Below are 19,062 nucleotides of genomic sequence, written 5' to 3' on the forward strand. Positions count from 1 at the left end.
TTTCATGATCCTAGGCACAAGCGTTCTTGAGTTATCGTCTGACAACCACCTGGTGGACGGACAGACCGACATGAGCAAAGCAATATACCCCCTCTTCTTCGAAGGGGGGCATACAAATATATACTAGTGAATGAAATAGACTTTAACATATCACTCTTTTGTCAAATACCATTAAAAAAGAAAGTAAAAAAACACAAAATTATACAGCTGATAAGTGCTTCCCATGATGGAAAATATATCTCCACAGCAGAATGTATAAATTAAGATTTAGAACTTCACTGTTCACTGTTTATTTACAGAATATATCTTAGGCTAAAAATATACTCCAATTTAAAATAGAGGTACTCAACAGAAGTAGTTAGTAAAGGTTTAATACCTCCAAGTGTTTTCCTGCTTGTACCAATGTGATTCTGATGGTCATAATGATTGTTTGCCCAGATCAAAATATATTTGAAACATTTCCTTTAATGATTAAAATCCGACATTTTAAATTTTTACAGTAAACATTAATTTTAACTTCCTTCTGATCCATCGATTGGTCTGCTTTCATGGTCGCATAAATATCTAATTTCAAATAGAAAATTAATTAATTAATAGGATAAAAAAGGTTTTTGAAATATTTTTCATCTGATTTAATTTATATTCCTACAGCCCACATTCAGTAAACATTGAGCAGGAAATGATCAATACTGCATAAGAAATGTATTTCAGAGTTCAGTTGTATCACATTAGTTAAATTGAAGGGATTCACAGGAGCATGACTGGCCTGCATAAAGCAAAGATGACACAAAATACTGTCACCAAACAGACAAACAGAAACATGTACATATATGTTGAACTTTCGCCATACATGATATAACATCTTGCGTGATTCATTTTTAACCTTCTAGACAAAACAGTTAAAGTAGCCAAAATCAAAATAAACTATTTCAGAGACTGCATTCAAATGCCAATATGAATAAACTTCAACATTCATCTTTGTTCAAACTAAAGTTGCACGCTGTCTTACCAAAAAATTAGCATGAACAGTCATTCAACTTAATACAAGCAAATTCGTTGAATTGATATCCCCCACCAAATAATAAATATTTCTACAAATGACCTTGACTTTTGATCAAAAACACGTACATAGGTCGTGCACTGCCTGATAATTGAGAACAAGTACATCAGGACATTTTGAAAATCACTTTAAGTATGGTAGAATCCTAATACCAAATAAGGCATATTTAATCAACATGTGTGATTTTGACCTTTGTGTGTGACTTTGACCATGACCCTAGAAACCTGGATCTTATATTTGACACTCTGCTAGACAATGGAGAACAATTGTGGGCAGTTATTACAGAATCCCTTGATGCATAGTAAAGGAATGACTAAATAATGAAGAATCCATCAAATTTGTGACCTTTGACCTCAATGTGTAACCTTGACCTAAGCCCATACGATTAAGGGAGTTGAATGTGAAGCACCCCCAGATGATTTAGAACAACTATGGCAAGTTTCATGGCTCTGGCTCATGTGTTAATGGAGATAAAGCTCTACGCTTATATTAAAAAGCATTTTTTCAAGATACAAAGGGCCATAACTCCGTGCCATTTGGCATGCATCCTCCTCTTATCCATATATATATATACTCATACCAAGTTTCAATGAAATCCGCCAAAGCACTTCCAAGATATGGCTCCCGACGGACAGACAGAAAGACACAAAGAAGGACGGACAATGCCAAAACAATATCCCTCCCCCTACGCGGGGTATAATAATGCCAAACCCTTTAGTATTAGAAAATGTTATTTTTTTACCCATCCTTTTTTTTGCAATAGGAGCTGTCCCAAACAGCACGCTAGACTCTTTTCCTGCTTTGATACTATGACATACATTTTCTGCCAGTAACCTGATAAAATCACCACAAAGACATATTGACTATTCTGTAGAAGTAAACATGAAGCTAAAAATTCATCGATTCAGGCTAGATAGGTGACCATGCCAAGAAACTTTTCATCAATAAATTTTGTTGAATTAAATAAACTTTGCAAGTTAAGTGTACTTGTATTAAAGAACAAAATTAGAACCCAATACCTCTGTCTAAACTCAATTTTTTAGCGGAAACTATTTTTATTTATTTAGTAACTATGACCTTGACCACCATTGCCCCAAATGCAATCCCTATACATGTACACACAAAATTCAACACAATATCTTTATCCTAAATGAAGATATTGAATATTCACTTTTTATAAATGTTAGCGACAATATCCTTGACAGAGCTGCAGATAAGATGTGTATCTGTGTATTTACGCATTGAAAACTTAAAAAAATTCGGTACGTATTTTTAATCGATTAAAGTGCGTAACCAGTTTTACCAATAATCGAGCTGAGTGTTTTGTGTTAAGTTAAGCTTTGAACCAAAAGTAAATCAATCAAAAGAACCTTGTAATCAAAATGGTGGCCCTTAGTGTTCAAGTTTCGAAAACAGACGTTTCAACTGAACAGCGGCTCCTGCAGGAAGTAAATGTATTTTACAATGTGTCAATCAATACAGAGACACAACACATGTAAGTTGAATATTTTAAAGAAAGTCTGTTCATATCATCATTAAAAACTTATTCTGTTTGCATTTATTAATAACAAGAAATTGTCAGAGACGGGTGATGCTCCCCAAAGGTTTTTTTGGTCACAATTTTGCACTATATATTCAGATAAAAGGAAACGTCTAGTAGTTGGGGGGACAAAAATTGCACTATATGTACAGTTAATGGAAAATTTTAAAGGGCCATAACTCTGTGAAAAATCATCCGACCAGAACCGGCTGATAATATGCACATCTCCTCTTGGTAGTGAAGCTTCCCATAAAGTTTAATTGAATTCCGGTCATTAATTGCTGAGAAATAGCCTGGACAAAAATTGTGCACGGACGGACAGACGGACACACGCACAGACAGACGAAGCAGCGACTATATGCTCCCCCCCCAAAAAAAATTGGGGGGAGCATAACAAATAATAATATTTCTTGATTAAACACGCCTTGTACTATGTCAGTTGTCTATGGAAATGGAAAATACTCCTCACTATTCCTCAATACCCTTTATTGCTGAAAACAAAGGAGTAAAATACCCTTCAGCAATAATATCAGGGGGTAAAACAACCTTTAGACTTAAAATCCTTATATGGCGCTCTGATCCTTGACCTCGACCCAACAGGTGCCAAATGCAAAACCAAGCTAGGTCTAAATGTCTGCTAGAGAAAGGAGTTGAAGCAAGCAAACATTTACCGGAATTTTTTCAGTACAAAAAGGGACATAACTTTGCTTTGTTGTAAGTTAAAGTTTTGGGCCGTGGTCTATGATCTCACACAATTACTTGGAACACATATGTGACATTTCAATTGAATTTGTGTAGTAGAAACAGTGATATGGAGATGCAGAATGTTTAGCGTAACCAATTTTCTAAGCACAATAAGGGTTATATTTGCTTTAAATTGCAGGTCAGAGTTATGGAACATGGTCAGTGAATACAAACAATGACCTCAAACATAATAACTATTATGTATACAGTTTCAATTGAAACCCTATATTGCAATGAAACTATTGCATGCTGTCCTTAAAAGGCATTATCTCAGACCCAGACATCTGGTGGACTGCTATATCTCAGACTATTTCGGTGAACAGTCAAGTAAAAACAGACTAAAAGTTTTAACCCATTTATGCTTAGTGGACTCTCCCATCCTTCTAAATTGGATCAATTTATTTCCAAAATTAGGAATGACTAGTATATTTATTTCTATATTTAGAATATTTATTACAGAAATTCCTTTAAGCAAACAGCGCACACCCAGATGAGACGCTGCATCATGCGGTGTCTCATCTGGGTCTACGCTGTTTGCCAAGGCCTTTTTTCTAGACGCTCGGCATAAATGGGTTAAGACAAGAAATTCTGTCAGCAAGTAAACACAGCAATAAATGGTTGTAAAAACTAGATGACAGTATATACAACCACCAGTCTGGTAGCTTGGCGGAGGTTCAAAACTTAGCTGGCAAAGCGCCATCTCATTGGGAGCAGTTAAAACTGTGAAACTGTGCAGAAGCTGTCAGTATAAAAACTCATTGACATTCAGATAATAGCTCTATCTTTCTGGAGCAGAAATTACTTGGAAAACAATACTGGCTGCCAAGTGCAGGGGTACATAATTTACTTTTTGAAACATAACATGATCAGCAACTTTCAAGTTTTTGCTCCCCTCTGAACAATGGCTTCACCTGCTGAAAAATATCAGACCTGGTAAAAGAATTTCTAGGCTTTAGTGGGCTTTTTTCTACATTTTTTTGCTTTAAGTTGTATAAACAAGAAGCTGTTTTAATGTAATTTAGTGATATACTCGCAATTTCACAAATGGTCCGTGAATCTGGTAACTTGATTATACCAAATGTTGAATTAATGAATGTTAAGTCTGGTAGATGAATGTATCAGCATCATCAGCTGAAAGACTAATAAAACAGTCTGAGATTAACACTTGTAGTGGGCTTTTGTGTCACAGTACAGTACTTTGCCAAGCATAATGTTTTTTTTACCCCATATTTTAATTAAAAATTTGGTACACCTTATACAATCAAAGAACTCTTTTGGCAGCTAATTTGCAAATAATTCTTTGTGAAATTCTAAATATTTATAAAAGACATCATGTTTGTCTTTAAAGTCTTGAAGCACTACACTCTATCATCTTGCAGGCTGAGAGGGCTGCTGGCTTCATACAGATTAGCAGAGAACTAGGTATGAACTTAACTTGACAGCAGTTTGCATAGCAATTAAAATGTTTGACTAAAATATTAAAACATGGCAAAGTTTGTGTTTTCTCACTCCATCTTTGACAGCACTGATGAGGAATTTGAGATGCACATATATGGCAAGCGGTTCGACGCATAATCCCAAGGAACTAGGTTTCTCATGAGAACCTAGGTTCTCAGATTCTCGCTTGAAGATTGCACATGGCTTCAAGAACCCAAGTTTTCAAATGAGAACCTAGGTTTTCATGAGAACCTAGGTTCTCATTTGAAAACCTAGGTTCTCATGAGAACCTAGGTTCTCAGAATGAGAACCTTGGTTCTCAGAATGAGAACCTATGTTCTCATGAAAAACCTAGTTTCTTGGGATTTTGCGTCGAACTGCTTGCCATAACCGTGGTTTTTATTTGGGAACCATAGGTTCTCTGAGAACCTAGGTTTTCAGAAAACCTAGGTTCTCATGAGAAACCTAGTTTCTTGGGATTATGCGTCAAACCGCTTGCCATACACATAGACACTACAGAACGTGAAAATATTTTATCACATTCATACTTTCTGTTTCATAAGTCCAAGACTGATTGGGACCAATTTAAATACTGTCATATTAACCGTTCATTTAAAAACAATTCTCTAGTTGCTATATTGTGCAAACCAGAGTGATGCATGAATAACCATGTGCATAGTCATGTCACTTTCAATCCATAATTGGAGTCTTTTTCAGGAGTTTCTGTGGAAATTTTAATACTGCTTTTAATACTGCTTTAACCACCATCTTACAGCAGCCATTTGTATAAATCTGGATCACTCTTATCCAGCCATTACTTTTGGTTATCTTCAATTTTATGATAAGATAACTAAAAGTTATCCGCTGGATAAGAGTTATCCAGATTTATACAATTGGCTAGTATATATTGGTATCTACAGGCTACTTCTTCAGGATAAAATTGTGACCGGTTATTTATTGGCAACCAAATTTAATCTTTGTTGAAATCATGCATTTCTTGCATAAAGATTTAAAGTATGATAAATACTCAAAATAAATGATAAACGATTTTTTATAACAATATTTCAGAAAACAAAATTAACACAGAAAAAAATGTTCCTTTTAGCATTAGCACAATTTCAACGCTAGATGTGGTATGGTAACATAGATTTAACGAGATACAAAATGCTTGTTTTTATTTTTTGTGGCACAATATATTCCATTTTAATTTCCTGCAAGAATATCTATTCATATGACACACAAACACTATAAACTAGGTACATGAACATATTGTCCCACAAAAAACAAAAAGAGCATTTTGTATCTTGTAAAATCTATGTTACCAGACCACATTTCGTTGAAATTTGCGTTGATTCTGAGGGTTTATGTTCTTTTAATTGCTGCTCTTGATATAAAATTGTAAATCTTTCAAATAAAAAGTTAACATATTACTTTACATGATAATGTTAACATTATTTTTGAAAGAGTGTTAATTACTTATGCAAAATTTAACTTGATTAAGAGTTGATTATAAAGATACATCATACTTGGATATGCACTTGGACATGCATTATTTTCTGATGTACATAATAATGATACCAAACATAATGATACGCATTATATTTAAACTTTTCTCCCAATTGGCATTTATATATTGGATGAGTGCTATATACATGTTTGCATATAATATAAGGCCAAGTACGGAAACAAACTCCAATAACATATGGTGAAACAAATAAATTTTGAGTCTGATTAAATTTTCACAAATTAAAAGAATATGGTTGGAAATCAATTTTAACCCATTTATGCCTAGTGGACTCTCCCATCCTTCTAAATTGGATCAATTTATTTCCAACAAGAGATGTGTTCGTCAGAAACACAATGCCCCCAATTGCGCCGCTCTGAAATTATTATTTTTTTGACCTTTGACCTTGAAGGATTACCTTGAACTTGAACTTCCACAACTCAAAATGTGCAGCTTCATGAGAACGCCGCTTTGAATTATTTTTTTTGTTGACCTTTGACCTTGAAGGATGACCTTGACCTTGAACTTCCACCACTCAAAATATGCAGCTTCATGAGATACACATGCATGCCAAATATCAAGCTGCTATCTTCAATATTGAAAAAGTTATGGCCAATGTTAAAGTTTTTGGACAGACGGACAGACGCCATATATTAGACATTTGACCTTGAAGGATGACCTTGACCTTTCACCACTCAAAATGTTCAGCTCCATGAGATACACATGCATGCCAAATATCAAGTTGCTGTCTTCAATATTGAAAAAGTTATGGCCAATGTTAAAGTTTTTGGACAGACGGACAGACGCCATATATTAGACATTTGACCTTGAAGGATGACCTTGACCTTTCACCACTCAAAATGTTTAGCTCCATGAGATACACATGCATGCCAAATATCAAGTTGCTATCTTCAATAGTGAAAAATTTATGGCCAATGTTAAAGTTTTTGGACGGACGGATACACGCCATATATCAGACATTTGACATTGAAGGATGACCTTGACCTTCACCTTTCACCACTAAAAATGTGCAGCTCTGTGAGATGCACATGCATGCCAAATATCAAGTTGCTATCTTCAATATTGAAAAAGTTATGGCCAATGTTAAAGTTTTAGGACAGACAGATGCCATATATTAGACATTTGACCTTGAAGGATGACCTTGACCTTCACCTTTCACCACTCAAAATGCTCAGCTCCATGAGATACACATGCATGCCAAATATCAAGCTGCTATCTTCAATAGTGAAAAATTTATGGCCAATGTTAAAGTTTTTGGACGGACGGACAGACGCCATATATTAGACATTTGACCTTGAAGGATGACCTTGACCTTCACCTTTCACCACTCAAAATGTGCAGATCCTTGAGATGCACATGCATGCCAAATATCAAGTTTCTATCTTCAATAATGCAAAAGTTATGGCCAATGTTAAAGCTTTTTTCTGACTGACGGACAGACTGACATACACACATACTGACATACACACATACTGACATACACACATACTGACTGACGGACAGTTCAACTGCTTTATGCCACCCTACCGGGGACATAAAAATAGGGATGTCTAGTATATTTATTTCTATATTTAGAATATTGCTTACAGAAATTCCTTTAATCAAACAGCGTAGACCCAGATGAGATGCCGCATCATACAGCGTCTCATCTTGATCTACGCTGTTTGCTAAGGCCTTTTTTCTAGACACTAGGCATAAATGGGTTAATACCACTAAACAGACATATAAATTATTTAATAATTCATGGTTTTAACAAATAATAATTTAAGCAGACTTTCAACAAATATTGATACATTCAGTTGGCAGAAATACTCAGAAAATGCTGAAGAAAATGGAGCAGCAATATCCTCAGTTCTTTAAATATATAATCTAATTATTGTTAGTCCAACCAGTGCTAATTATAAATTCCTGCAAGTTACAAGCCCAATAAATTGATGACCTTGGAAAAGGACACAATCCCAGTAACCAATGGGTGGAGTGTTGAGTTTACGTGATAACGCGACAGAAATGGCTGTTAATTAGTGGTCATTAATGCAGTATCTCACTTACATGGTCTATTGAACAATTAGTCAATAAGCAACATTTAGATAGCCCATTATTTAGGGCGGGTCTGATAAGTTGTACATGTAGGCACTGCATTAAGGCTAGTTAACATGTCCTAAGCATGCAATCACTTTCCTTTATTATCGTATTGTTTATCGCAAGACGCGCCTGTATGTGCATGCAGGCGGTAATTAATGTCTACAATTGGTACATCAATTATTGTTATGGTGTAATTATAGTTCTGCAGCTGTCTTGGTACAAGATAAATACAGTACAGTTACACCATTTCACAGTGCACATCTATTTCTGAAAGCAATACTGTTCTATTTAAGTTCCATTTTGTTCCTTATTTAAAGTGTACTTTTGTGTCATCTGGTTCACTTTTGTTGAATCAAGTATAGTCATTATAGAATAAATTCTTTTTTTGTAGTAACTATTGCAAATAAAACAAGACTCCTTGAATTGTTAACACATATCTAAACTCCTTAAATTGTAAACACTTCATGGTTAATTATATACATGCATATGATACAAATGTCACCAAAATAGAAACATAAACTTTACAAAAAACAAAATTCAACGGATGTATATCAGGACAGTCAATCATCAGTATATATCTATCAAATCTGTTTCTTAACCTACAGAGATAGGGAACATCTGTAATATAAGATTTCAAGTATGCTTTATTATACACGTAATCATATTCAACCCATAAAATGAAATTTGGAACTCCTCTATTATCTCCTCAGACTGTTATTGGCAAAAAAATGGTTATCAGGCTAGCAAATTGAAACCCATGTTGCACAACACTGGTGTGGAAAAGTAGGTGTTATACTTAAATAGTTATTTAGTATTTATAAAATGCTAATAGTACAGAATAAACATATATTAAGTGCAGCACAGATAGAAACAAGAAATGTGTTTGTCAGAAGCACTTTGTCCCCTACTACGCCGCTTAGAAGCTATATTTTTGACCTTTGACCTTGAAGGATGACCTTGACATTGACCTTTCACCACTGAAAATGTACAGCTCCATGAGATACACATGCATGCCAAATATCAATATGCTATCTTCAATATTGCAAAAGTTATGGCAAATGTTAAAGTTTGACGCAAACAAACACACAAACCAACAGACAGGGCAAAAACAATATGTCCCCCACTTATTATTATAGTAGTAGGGGACATAAAAATTCCCCCTGTCCTAATCCAAGTACAAACATATTATGTAGTAGATTTATTCCAGTAATTTATTTAACAAATTTGATACAGGAAGCAAAGATTTATGACATAATAATATTCTGTGCATGCTGCTTTTCTAATTTATAGTGAAAACAAAAACATCAAAGATAAAACACTTTCCATGAACACTTCCTCTAATACATTTCCTCCTCACATATCATGTAATTTATAATCAATTCAGACTTTATAGGGTCTATATCTTTTCACCCACTAATCTTAAATTCATTAACAAAGTAATTCACATAGCATGCTTATCTTGAACCATCACTGACTTATTTTAAATTCTTCAGCACCCATGTTTTCCCTTTTCAATTTGATTATCTTGCTAGGCTTAAGAACTGATTACCATATAGTCCATTAACTCTTTAAATAGAGCGGGGGGGGGGGGGGGACCCCTACTCACAGGAGCAATTTAAAACTCCAAGGACTTGAATAGATCCAAAAAGGATTACGATTTTCCATTATCCCAATAAAGGACAGATGTTGGCAGTGCAACAGACCTGTAGCTTCATTGAATTACAGCTGCTGATAAAGCCGATTTGGTGAAAGCTATTTTAATATGAATTTCCTGTTTTGGTTAAAGAGATAACCCAGCTGAAGTTTTAAAATGTCTCTAGTTTGCTTGATTTCTCCATTTTTGTTTACTTCTTCTGAATTATAATCTTCCTACACATTTGATGACATTTTTCAACCGATCATTTAACGTGGGTGGCAGTGTTTTTTTTAAATGATTTTATGCATCATGCTGTACTTGTAGGTTGCAAACAATTCTTATTTTTTATAATTACTGTAACATAGTATGCAAATTAGAAAGCATACGAATTCTTTAGTTTTGAATCAAGCTTGGGAATATAACCTTGCAGCACCGCCAACCTAAAATGTCATTAACTTGACATGGATGTAAAATAATACATCCACTTTTTTAATATGCAACAGTGACTTATGAATCATAAACAAATTAAATTTATTCAGAGCTGTTTACTGTTTACCAATAATTCTACAAAAATATTTAAGAGTTGTTATTGATCAAGGTCATTTCTACAAAAACAACAACACTTAGCCCAAAATGAAGTGTTATTTTACAAAATTATGCATACATCTTTCCTTTTCTTATCTCACAATACCACAAGGATTAATTTGTCACAAGAAACGTATTTGACATCTCAACAAATCAAGCAATTGTATTTCAAGTAAACGCAATATGTCCACTTTGAAACTTTCAGTGCTGGTACTTAACGGCGGAAATAAATTGTCAAGCATTTTGTTATTGTCAGTAGAAGATAACCACATATAGTCCAGTCAAAATATGCAAAAAACTTCAAACAGCTGTGGAAAGAAGAGTAAATCAGTGCATCACTTCATAAAAATGAGTGTTTAGCCATTCCCCTTTCTCAAGTTCCATTTTATTACTATAATTACACATTTTTGAATATAAAACACATTCAATACTGAACATTAGGGCTGTCACGATTCACCGGTATACCGGTATATCGCGGTGCATGTCGTGAAAAAAATCGCACCGCGGTACGGCGTTGCCGCACCGGTTTTTTTAATATTATTATATTAGCACAGATATAAATACATTACATAATTATTTTGATATAGATATCGTTTTGAAAACTGTAGAAGCGATTCAAAATGGCTAAATAAATAATCCGTTAATATCCAGGTCAAGCAAGCGCTTCCACTGGTAGATGTTTAACTTTCACGTTTAAAATACGGCGATGTATGGGTCCGTACCTTTTTTGGAATTTGGGACAGATTTCCTTTGCAAATAAATTCATAATTATCCAAAAGATGTTTACTCTATTTTTTATTTTCTTTCTTTAGTATATCGATCGTTCAAAGCATGCCACTTCCGAATCATGTTATCTTAAGATTATGAATAAGTCGAGGAAGAGTGAGAACGCTGCGGATTTTCAATACTGGGCCTGCTGACTCCGCATTTTAAACATGCCCTTGAAGCGTTCGATTTACACAGATTGTAGTCACAGCTATTGTAGACAACATGGCGGACATTTTAGATAAAGACGCGAATAACAATAACAATAACAATGACTACTTCTATCAAGTTTATTACAGTTTCTAGTCAAACTATGATACCAGTGTTTTCTGATTATCGAGTTTAATAAAGTTTGTAAAACTTGTTATTCTGCTGTTTTCTTCACAGATACATATTCTGTAAAATATCGCGGTACGTACCGCGATACAGTGTTACCGTACCACGATATACCGCGGTACGCTCATGGCGTATCGTGACAGCCCTACTGAACATTATCAACTTAGAGAATGTGGCTAGTTATTTTATACTTAAGTCAAATCTGCAATCTAATCTACAATACTGCTATTTATGATATTGGCTTTGACAAAGTCTTCAGTAAATTTAAACATCAAACGTTGCCTTTATTTACCAAGCATTAATGTAACAGAAGCCATTTATGGTCAATAAATTTCCTATAAAAATATATACTGTATATACTTTAAAAGCCAGCAGTGACACTGTTCCTGCATTCTGCCCAAGACAGATTTATGGCAAAGTTCACAGTAACAAGCTAAATTGAGAATAAAGAATCACAACAAACAATAAACAACACATACTTCATGTTCATATGTTATGATGTATAATCTCAGAAGATTTCTGGTATAAGGTATGGAATACCAGAGGCTTCATTTAATGACAGTTTCATGCTCCACCACAACTGTTTCCTATTATAAATGATTAAATGCAATATCATTTCCAGAATTTTAAAGGTAGGTTTTCCTACTGGGAGCAGTAAAGAATGCTATTTTAAGAACTCTGCATTTCCTTGGATAGAGCTCAGGTACCAACTGTTTGCCCAATTCACATCAACCAATTGGTTCAGGCTTCCAGGTTTTTCAGGAAGCTAATGTTAAGTGTTTATCTTTCCATGCTTCTGAGTTTATTTCTCATCTAAATTCCACACAGCTGAGAAATCAGTTATAAATAAATCACAGTGATATCACCCACCATCTCATCTCTTCTTAGAAAATACTATTGATATTGCAAGTTCTAAACCATAAACTCAGGAATGCATAAACAAACCAGGGACAATTGCATGCATAATGTTACTATCTTCTCCCACCTATTATCTGCTTCTATCACATCTCCCAAACAAATATGAATGCCTAGAAATCTGTCTTTATCTTCCATCTGTCAAGTTAAGGAGCTCCCATCATTGTTATCTTGTACTATAGTGAAGTGCCATAAGAAAGAATATTGTTCTTTTGCCCGTAAACCTTGCCCATATACTGTGTAAAGGTTAAAAGTGAGGTTTATAGTCTGCTTCGATATACATACAATCAAGCCTTGCTTTTCTGGAGAGGCTAATAATTGTTTTTGGATCCAACTTTGATGTGTTATGTTTTTCCCTTACCTATGAAACCTGGTGGTAAATAACAAATTGGAAATACGAACATTGCTGGAATATAATTTGTTACAAAATATCAAGCAACTGAGAAATAATTCTTATGCAAAAAGAAAATATAAATGTAAGTCTGTAAATCCAACACTGACTGATTGGAAATGAAATAACGATACCAGCCATTAATTCCTCCCCATACCAGTCAATATTATCAATCAGGATATAAACTTGATCCATGTAGCACAGCAATCCTATCAACCTACCAACAAAAGTGTCAGATATTACAACATGGGTCACAAAAAGCAATTTCGGAAATTGACTGGTACAATTTTCAATTATCATCTTGGATATTACAACATGGGTCACAAAAAGCAATTTCGTAAATTGACTGGCACAATTTTCAACAACCATCTTAGATATTACAACATGGGTCACAAAAAGCAATTTCGGAAATTGACTGGTACAATTTTCAACAATCATCTTAGATATTACAACATGGGTAGCAAAAGCAATTTCAGTAATTTACTGGTACAAGTGGTTTTGGGTGTTCTTTCCAGACCATGATTATTTTGTGGGTGTCTTGTTATGATAATCTGACCTCAATGTTTGTTAACACTAGGAATTTGTCATACAAAAATTAATGTTGTTGTTTTTTCTCACATTCCTTGACAAACGCGGGTCATTGACCAACTGTTATTTTACCTATTAAGCCCTAATAAGCAATATGTTCATAACTGATGGTGTAAAATATGAGTTCTGGTGTGTAAAATATTCCTATTTCTGTTTTTTTTTTAGCATGGTACCCAAATTTTTAACCCCCAAACTTCCAAAACCAGAGCTCAGCAAGTTCAAACTTCCAGTGAATGCTGGCCCAGGCCACGATTGACATACCTTGGGATTGAGGTCATAGAAGTTGTAGAACTTGTACTTCAGCAGACAGGTGTCATTGTCACGCAGGCCTTGCTCCATCAGGGACCGTGAGGAGTCCAGCCACCTGGAAGGCCATGAACAATTTCAGACTATGACACGCTCTGGGAAAACTAGGCTTAATGCATATGTGTAAAATGTTGTCCAACATTAGCCTTAACCCTTTGCATGCTGGGAAAGTTGTCGTCTGCTAAAATGCCGTCTGCTGAATTTCTAAAATTAGCATATTCTTAGATTTTTTTTTTCAAAAATACTATCAGAATAGCAAACAGTTTGGATCTTGATGAGACGCCATGTTCTGTGGCGTCTCATCTGGATCCAAACTGTTTGCAAAGGCCTTTAAAATTCGGTTCCACAATGAAAGGGTTAAAAGTCTGCACAGGCTAACCAGGGACCAAGCTTTCCGCTTTTAAGAAATCCATTGATCAAAGAAAGTCTTTTCTAAACAAAGTTTAGGAGGAAAGTGTAATGCCTAATTAGCCTTTGTGGACAGCACAGGCTAATCATCTGGAATGACACTTTACACAAATGCATTAGGCCAAGTTTTCCCAGAACAAGGCACAGGATTAATGTCAACTTAATCACGGCACAAACTGTTTAATCAGGCTGAAAGTGTGTTATGTATTTTATTTTATAACAAAATGGTTACAAACGGAAGAGCCTTACTTATGTGAATCAAAATTCTTAGGAATCAACCAAGTTAAGAAAATGACTTCTAAATTGCATATCAGGATTCAAAATTTTCTGTTTGGCTAAAAAAAAATCTTCATAAAATGCAAAATATGCATGGAAAATACAGAATTTCAATGAACATTATTGCATCTGGCTAACAAAGCAATGCAGAAAACTGCTTTTTCAGTCGAAGTCATCTCTACATTTGTATCATCAGCCTTGATGACAAAAACTCTACAGCTAGATCATGCTTACCCTGATTCATCTATGTGGATCAATCACAAGAAATACATCAATAGACAATAACCACTCACTGCAATATCCACTATGTGGATCAATCACAAGAAATACATCAATAGACAATAACCACTCACTGCAATATCCACTATGTGGATCAATCACAAGAAATACATCAATTGACAATAACCACTCACTGCAATATCCACTATGTGGATCAATCACAAGAAATACATCAATAGACATTAACCACTCACTGCAATATCCAAAGTCATTATCAACATTGGCTAGATCAAGATGATGACAGAAATCCTCATCACCTGGCAGAAATCAATCACACACTCACCATGCACCATTACTTAGGTCAGTTATAGGGCTGATTGGATCAGACATGCCCAGTCAACCATTTCTCGATCAGACTAGCATTTTGACCATTTGCAGTCCCAAAGAAAACCAAATTATATAAAATACCTTTCTTGATAGATTTAAGTTTAAAAGGCTCAATTTCCAAGCAAACAGTAAACAACCTGAAGGGCCTGACAGTTACATGCAGGCTGTTCTAGTTTTAAGCAGGTAACATACATGTATAGTCATTTTCACTTTGCTTCTGAGTATGAAACAGTTAAGGTCGCGTCAACACTCTATTATCAGCCCTGTTGACAGAAAAACCCATCCACCTACCTACATCTCAAATCACAGACCAACCAAAGTCTAATCCTTGATCATTTAAACGCCAGAAGGGCTTATCAGTCTCATTTGCACATTAGCTGCTAGGACCTTATGACTTCCAATGCAAGAATAATGATTTACTTCACACCTTATCTTTTTAATTATTTCTGCCTCTAATGTGTGGGCAATTGGCAGCCATAGTGGCCCAGTGTCAGGGCAGCCTCGGTTATCAGCTCAGGTGACAGACCACCTACCTCCAGGTCTGATGCCTTGCCAAGAGATCAGAAGGACATTGACCCAACAATACCAGTCTCCCACAAGTTACCTTTGATTATTTACTTCAGCCTCTATGGAACGCTTTAGGATTATTGAGAGGTTGAGATACTTTAACCCATTTATGCCTAGCGTCTAAAAAAAGGCCTTGGCAAACAGCGTAGACCCAGATGTGGCGTCTCATCAGGGTCTGCGCTATTTGCTTAAAAGAATTTCTGTAGGATATATTCTAAATAAATATACTAGACATCCCTAATTTTGGAAATAAATTGATCCAATTTAGAAGGATGTGAGAGTCCGCTAGGCTTAAATGGGTTACGTTTGGTACATTTTCTGGGTAGAACCAATAGTTTTAAGAGCAGGCAATTGTACGCCAATTAATGACATAGGTCATACAATTTGCCTGTCATGATCCTATATGTTTTTCTACAACTACCCAAAGGATCATTCCTGTAGTTATAGTTAAATCTGCAACAGGTTTCATGAGTAGGAGTCATTTAGAGAACACGTTTATGCATCACAGGATTTGTTGTAGTATCATAGTGGTAATTTTTATTAAAGCATCCTATCTAATAGTTAGATTTTTTGGTTGTGTTCATTTGGGATATTCCCAGCTATTTTCCAGATCTTCAGCTCTCTTATAACATTGATAAGATATCAATTGGCAGGGGAAATAATTACTTCTCTGTATGTTACATAGATTCTCAGGTTACAGTGAAGAGAGAACAGTGACCTAGTAACAGGATAAACGTTCAGGTAATTCTTAATCAAGAAGTCCAGATAATTTGGTTGTATGATTCATATTTCATGACTTTTATGCTCATTCTGTCATCTTGAAGTAATTGATGCTAATTGCTATTGATATAAATATATCAAACATTGTATTGTTCAACTTACTGTTAGGCCTATACAATGTGCCATCCCCAACACAAATTTTACAAATGTTAATAAGCCTAGCTCTGGGAAAACAGGCCGCACGGGTTTATCAGGGACAACACTGTCTGCCCAAATTGAATTTTTGCTTTAAAGAGATGTCCATTAATGAACATTCACATTAAAGTGGAAAGTATTGCACTTGCCCAATTTTTAGTTACTTGTTGTATGCATTGGGACATTATGGGTAAGACTTGGTGAAAACTTCTCATATACTAAACAGGATCAAAAATATTGTTTTTTCTTCTTCATAACATTTCTCTAAAGCTCCCTTCATAAACAAACATTTGAATAACACAGAACTACTACATTGTCTGCAAATAACAATAAGCACTACTTACGTAAAGTTTATCCGGGCCTTCTCAATAAAGTTCTTGGGTCGGGCCAGGTACACCAGGGCGTCCTTGGTGGCTATGGGAGAGCTGTGGACCAGTGAGGACTCCACCGCATTCTCGAAGGAGAGGCTGTACATGGAACCCGGGGACAGGACCCCATTGCTGAGGTTGCCGTTAGGGGACAGTGTGTTGTAAGGGCTACCGGGCATGCTGGACGTCTCGTGAAGCTGTAGTGTGTTCTACACGTGGAGAAACGTAAAGTAGGTGTTAGGTCAATAAATTATGTAGTGTGTTCTACAATGGCAGAAATTATATACAAGTGGTTTACCCTTTACCACTTTAAACAGTTAAAACTCCCTTAGAAGATAAAATTAACTTCAAGAACTTTCTGACTTAAGTAAAGTTTTGATAGCTTCATTGCCAACATTAAGGTACTGATGAACAGCAAACAACATAAAACCTGAACTTTCTGGGTTTTTTTGCTGGTTGCATATAGCCATTTTTCCAGTTGCTTCTAAGCGAGAAAGGATGAATTCGATATACAAACAATACATTAGAATCATGTCTTTTAAGTCTTTTTTTAAATTGAAAATAGGACCTCCCTCTGGTGAAACAGGCCTTAATGCATGTGTGTAAAATGTTGTCCCTGATTAGCCTGTGCTGTCAACACAAGCAAATCAGGGACGGCACTTTCCGCTATAACTTGATTTTCACTAACAAGAGATTCATTGAAACGAAAAATATTATTAACCCTTTGCATGCTGGGAAATGTGTTGTCTGCTAAAATGTTGTCTGCTGAATTTCTAAAATAAGCATTTTCTTCTATTTTTTTCAAAAAATACTATCAAAAAAGCAAACAGTTTGGATCCTGATGAGACGCCACATTCTGTGGCGTCTCATCTGGATCCAAACTTTTTGCAAAGGCCTTTTAAATTCGGTTCCAGCACTGAAAGGGTTAAAGCAGAAAGTGATCTCCCTGATAACACTGTGCTGACTACAAAGGCTTATCTTGGATGACACTTCACCCACAGAAGTTAAACCCAGTTTTCCGAGAACAGGGCTTATATGATTAGTGGCATCCTCTCTATTGGAAGATACCACCAGTCATTATAATATCTACTGATGTATCAGCTGCCAGCTCACAACCACCGGATATTCCCTGCCAGTGGCCGATGTTATCACTTACACAGCCATTCAACTTTGAAAAGACAAAAATGAGTTACTGATTGCCCAATTAGATAACTAATCTTTCATTTATTATGGCCTTGTATCTCTGAGGGCTTTCTGGTTTTTGTGGTATGTAATTATTTGCAACACATACATCCATAAAATGATCATAGGAAAAAATTAATGTAATAATATGTGTGGCACCGTGGATTCAGACTAAACAAATTACAAATACTCTGGCACAGCACTGAAATGTTGAATTTTACATGTGTCCTCTGTGATCTGATATTATCAAAGGTTCTTTTGTAGTCTTACTGTCTACGAATTACAAGACCTTTGAAAAAGAAACCTTTATCCAATGTATAAAGATACAGACTTATTCCAATGCCTGCTCATTGGCTATAGCTTTAAATGAGATGTGTCGATAAGCTTGCAGATAATATATAGAAGATCATTTAATTAAGGTATTAGTTTCAAATCTAAAGACAATATATTATGTCTTAATATAGGGGGAGAATGTTGATCATTGGAAAAAACGTACCATATAGTACATTTAAAAGAATACATTTATCATACATGCCATAAATTTTCAGACCAATTCCGGGATATTGAGCTCAATTTTCCGGGATATTTGCCGATTTTCCGGGACATGTATACATATAGCGATATATATACTAATATAGAAATGTATGCATTTTTGGTACGCATTTTTTTTTCACATCGTAAATTGAGTACATTACTAACGATTTTATGCATCGTTGATTATCACAGGCATTTCATTAATCTTATCTAAGTGTATGATCTGCATCGTTATTTCGATCTTTATTTGCCATGTTTGCCGAGTCACAATTTATTTTCTTTAGTCCGCCATCTTG

The 19,062-nt window shown here is 35.3% G+C and overlaps 1 protein-coding gene across 1 annotated transcript in view; it reads right to left on the minus strand.

Annotated features, from left to right (window-relative positions):
• The window catches only part of LOC127875321 (fermitin family homolog 2-like), a 73,422-nt gene that overhangs the window by 12,291 nt on the left and 42,069 nt on the right, over positions 1-19,062 (minus strand). Inside the window, exons 6-7 of the mRNA XM_052420305.1 lie at positions 17,027-17,259; positions 13,866-13,968 (exon numbers count right to left, since the gene is read on the minus strand). Coding sequence (XP_052276265.1) covers positions 13,866-13,968; positions 17,027-17,259 — 336 coding nt within the window. The remainder of the gene's footprint in view (positions 1-13,865; positions 13,969-17,026; positions 17,260-19,062) is intronic.

This window comes from Dreissena polymorpha, chromosome 3, assembly GCF_020536995.1.
Source record: "Dreissena polymorpha isolate Duluth1 chromosome 3, UMN_Dpol_1.0, whole genome shotgun sequence".
Taxonomy (NCBI): domain Eukaryota; kingdom Metazoa; phylum Mollusca; class Bivalvia; order Myida; family Dreissenidae; genus Dreissena; species Dreissena polymorpha.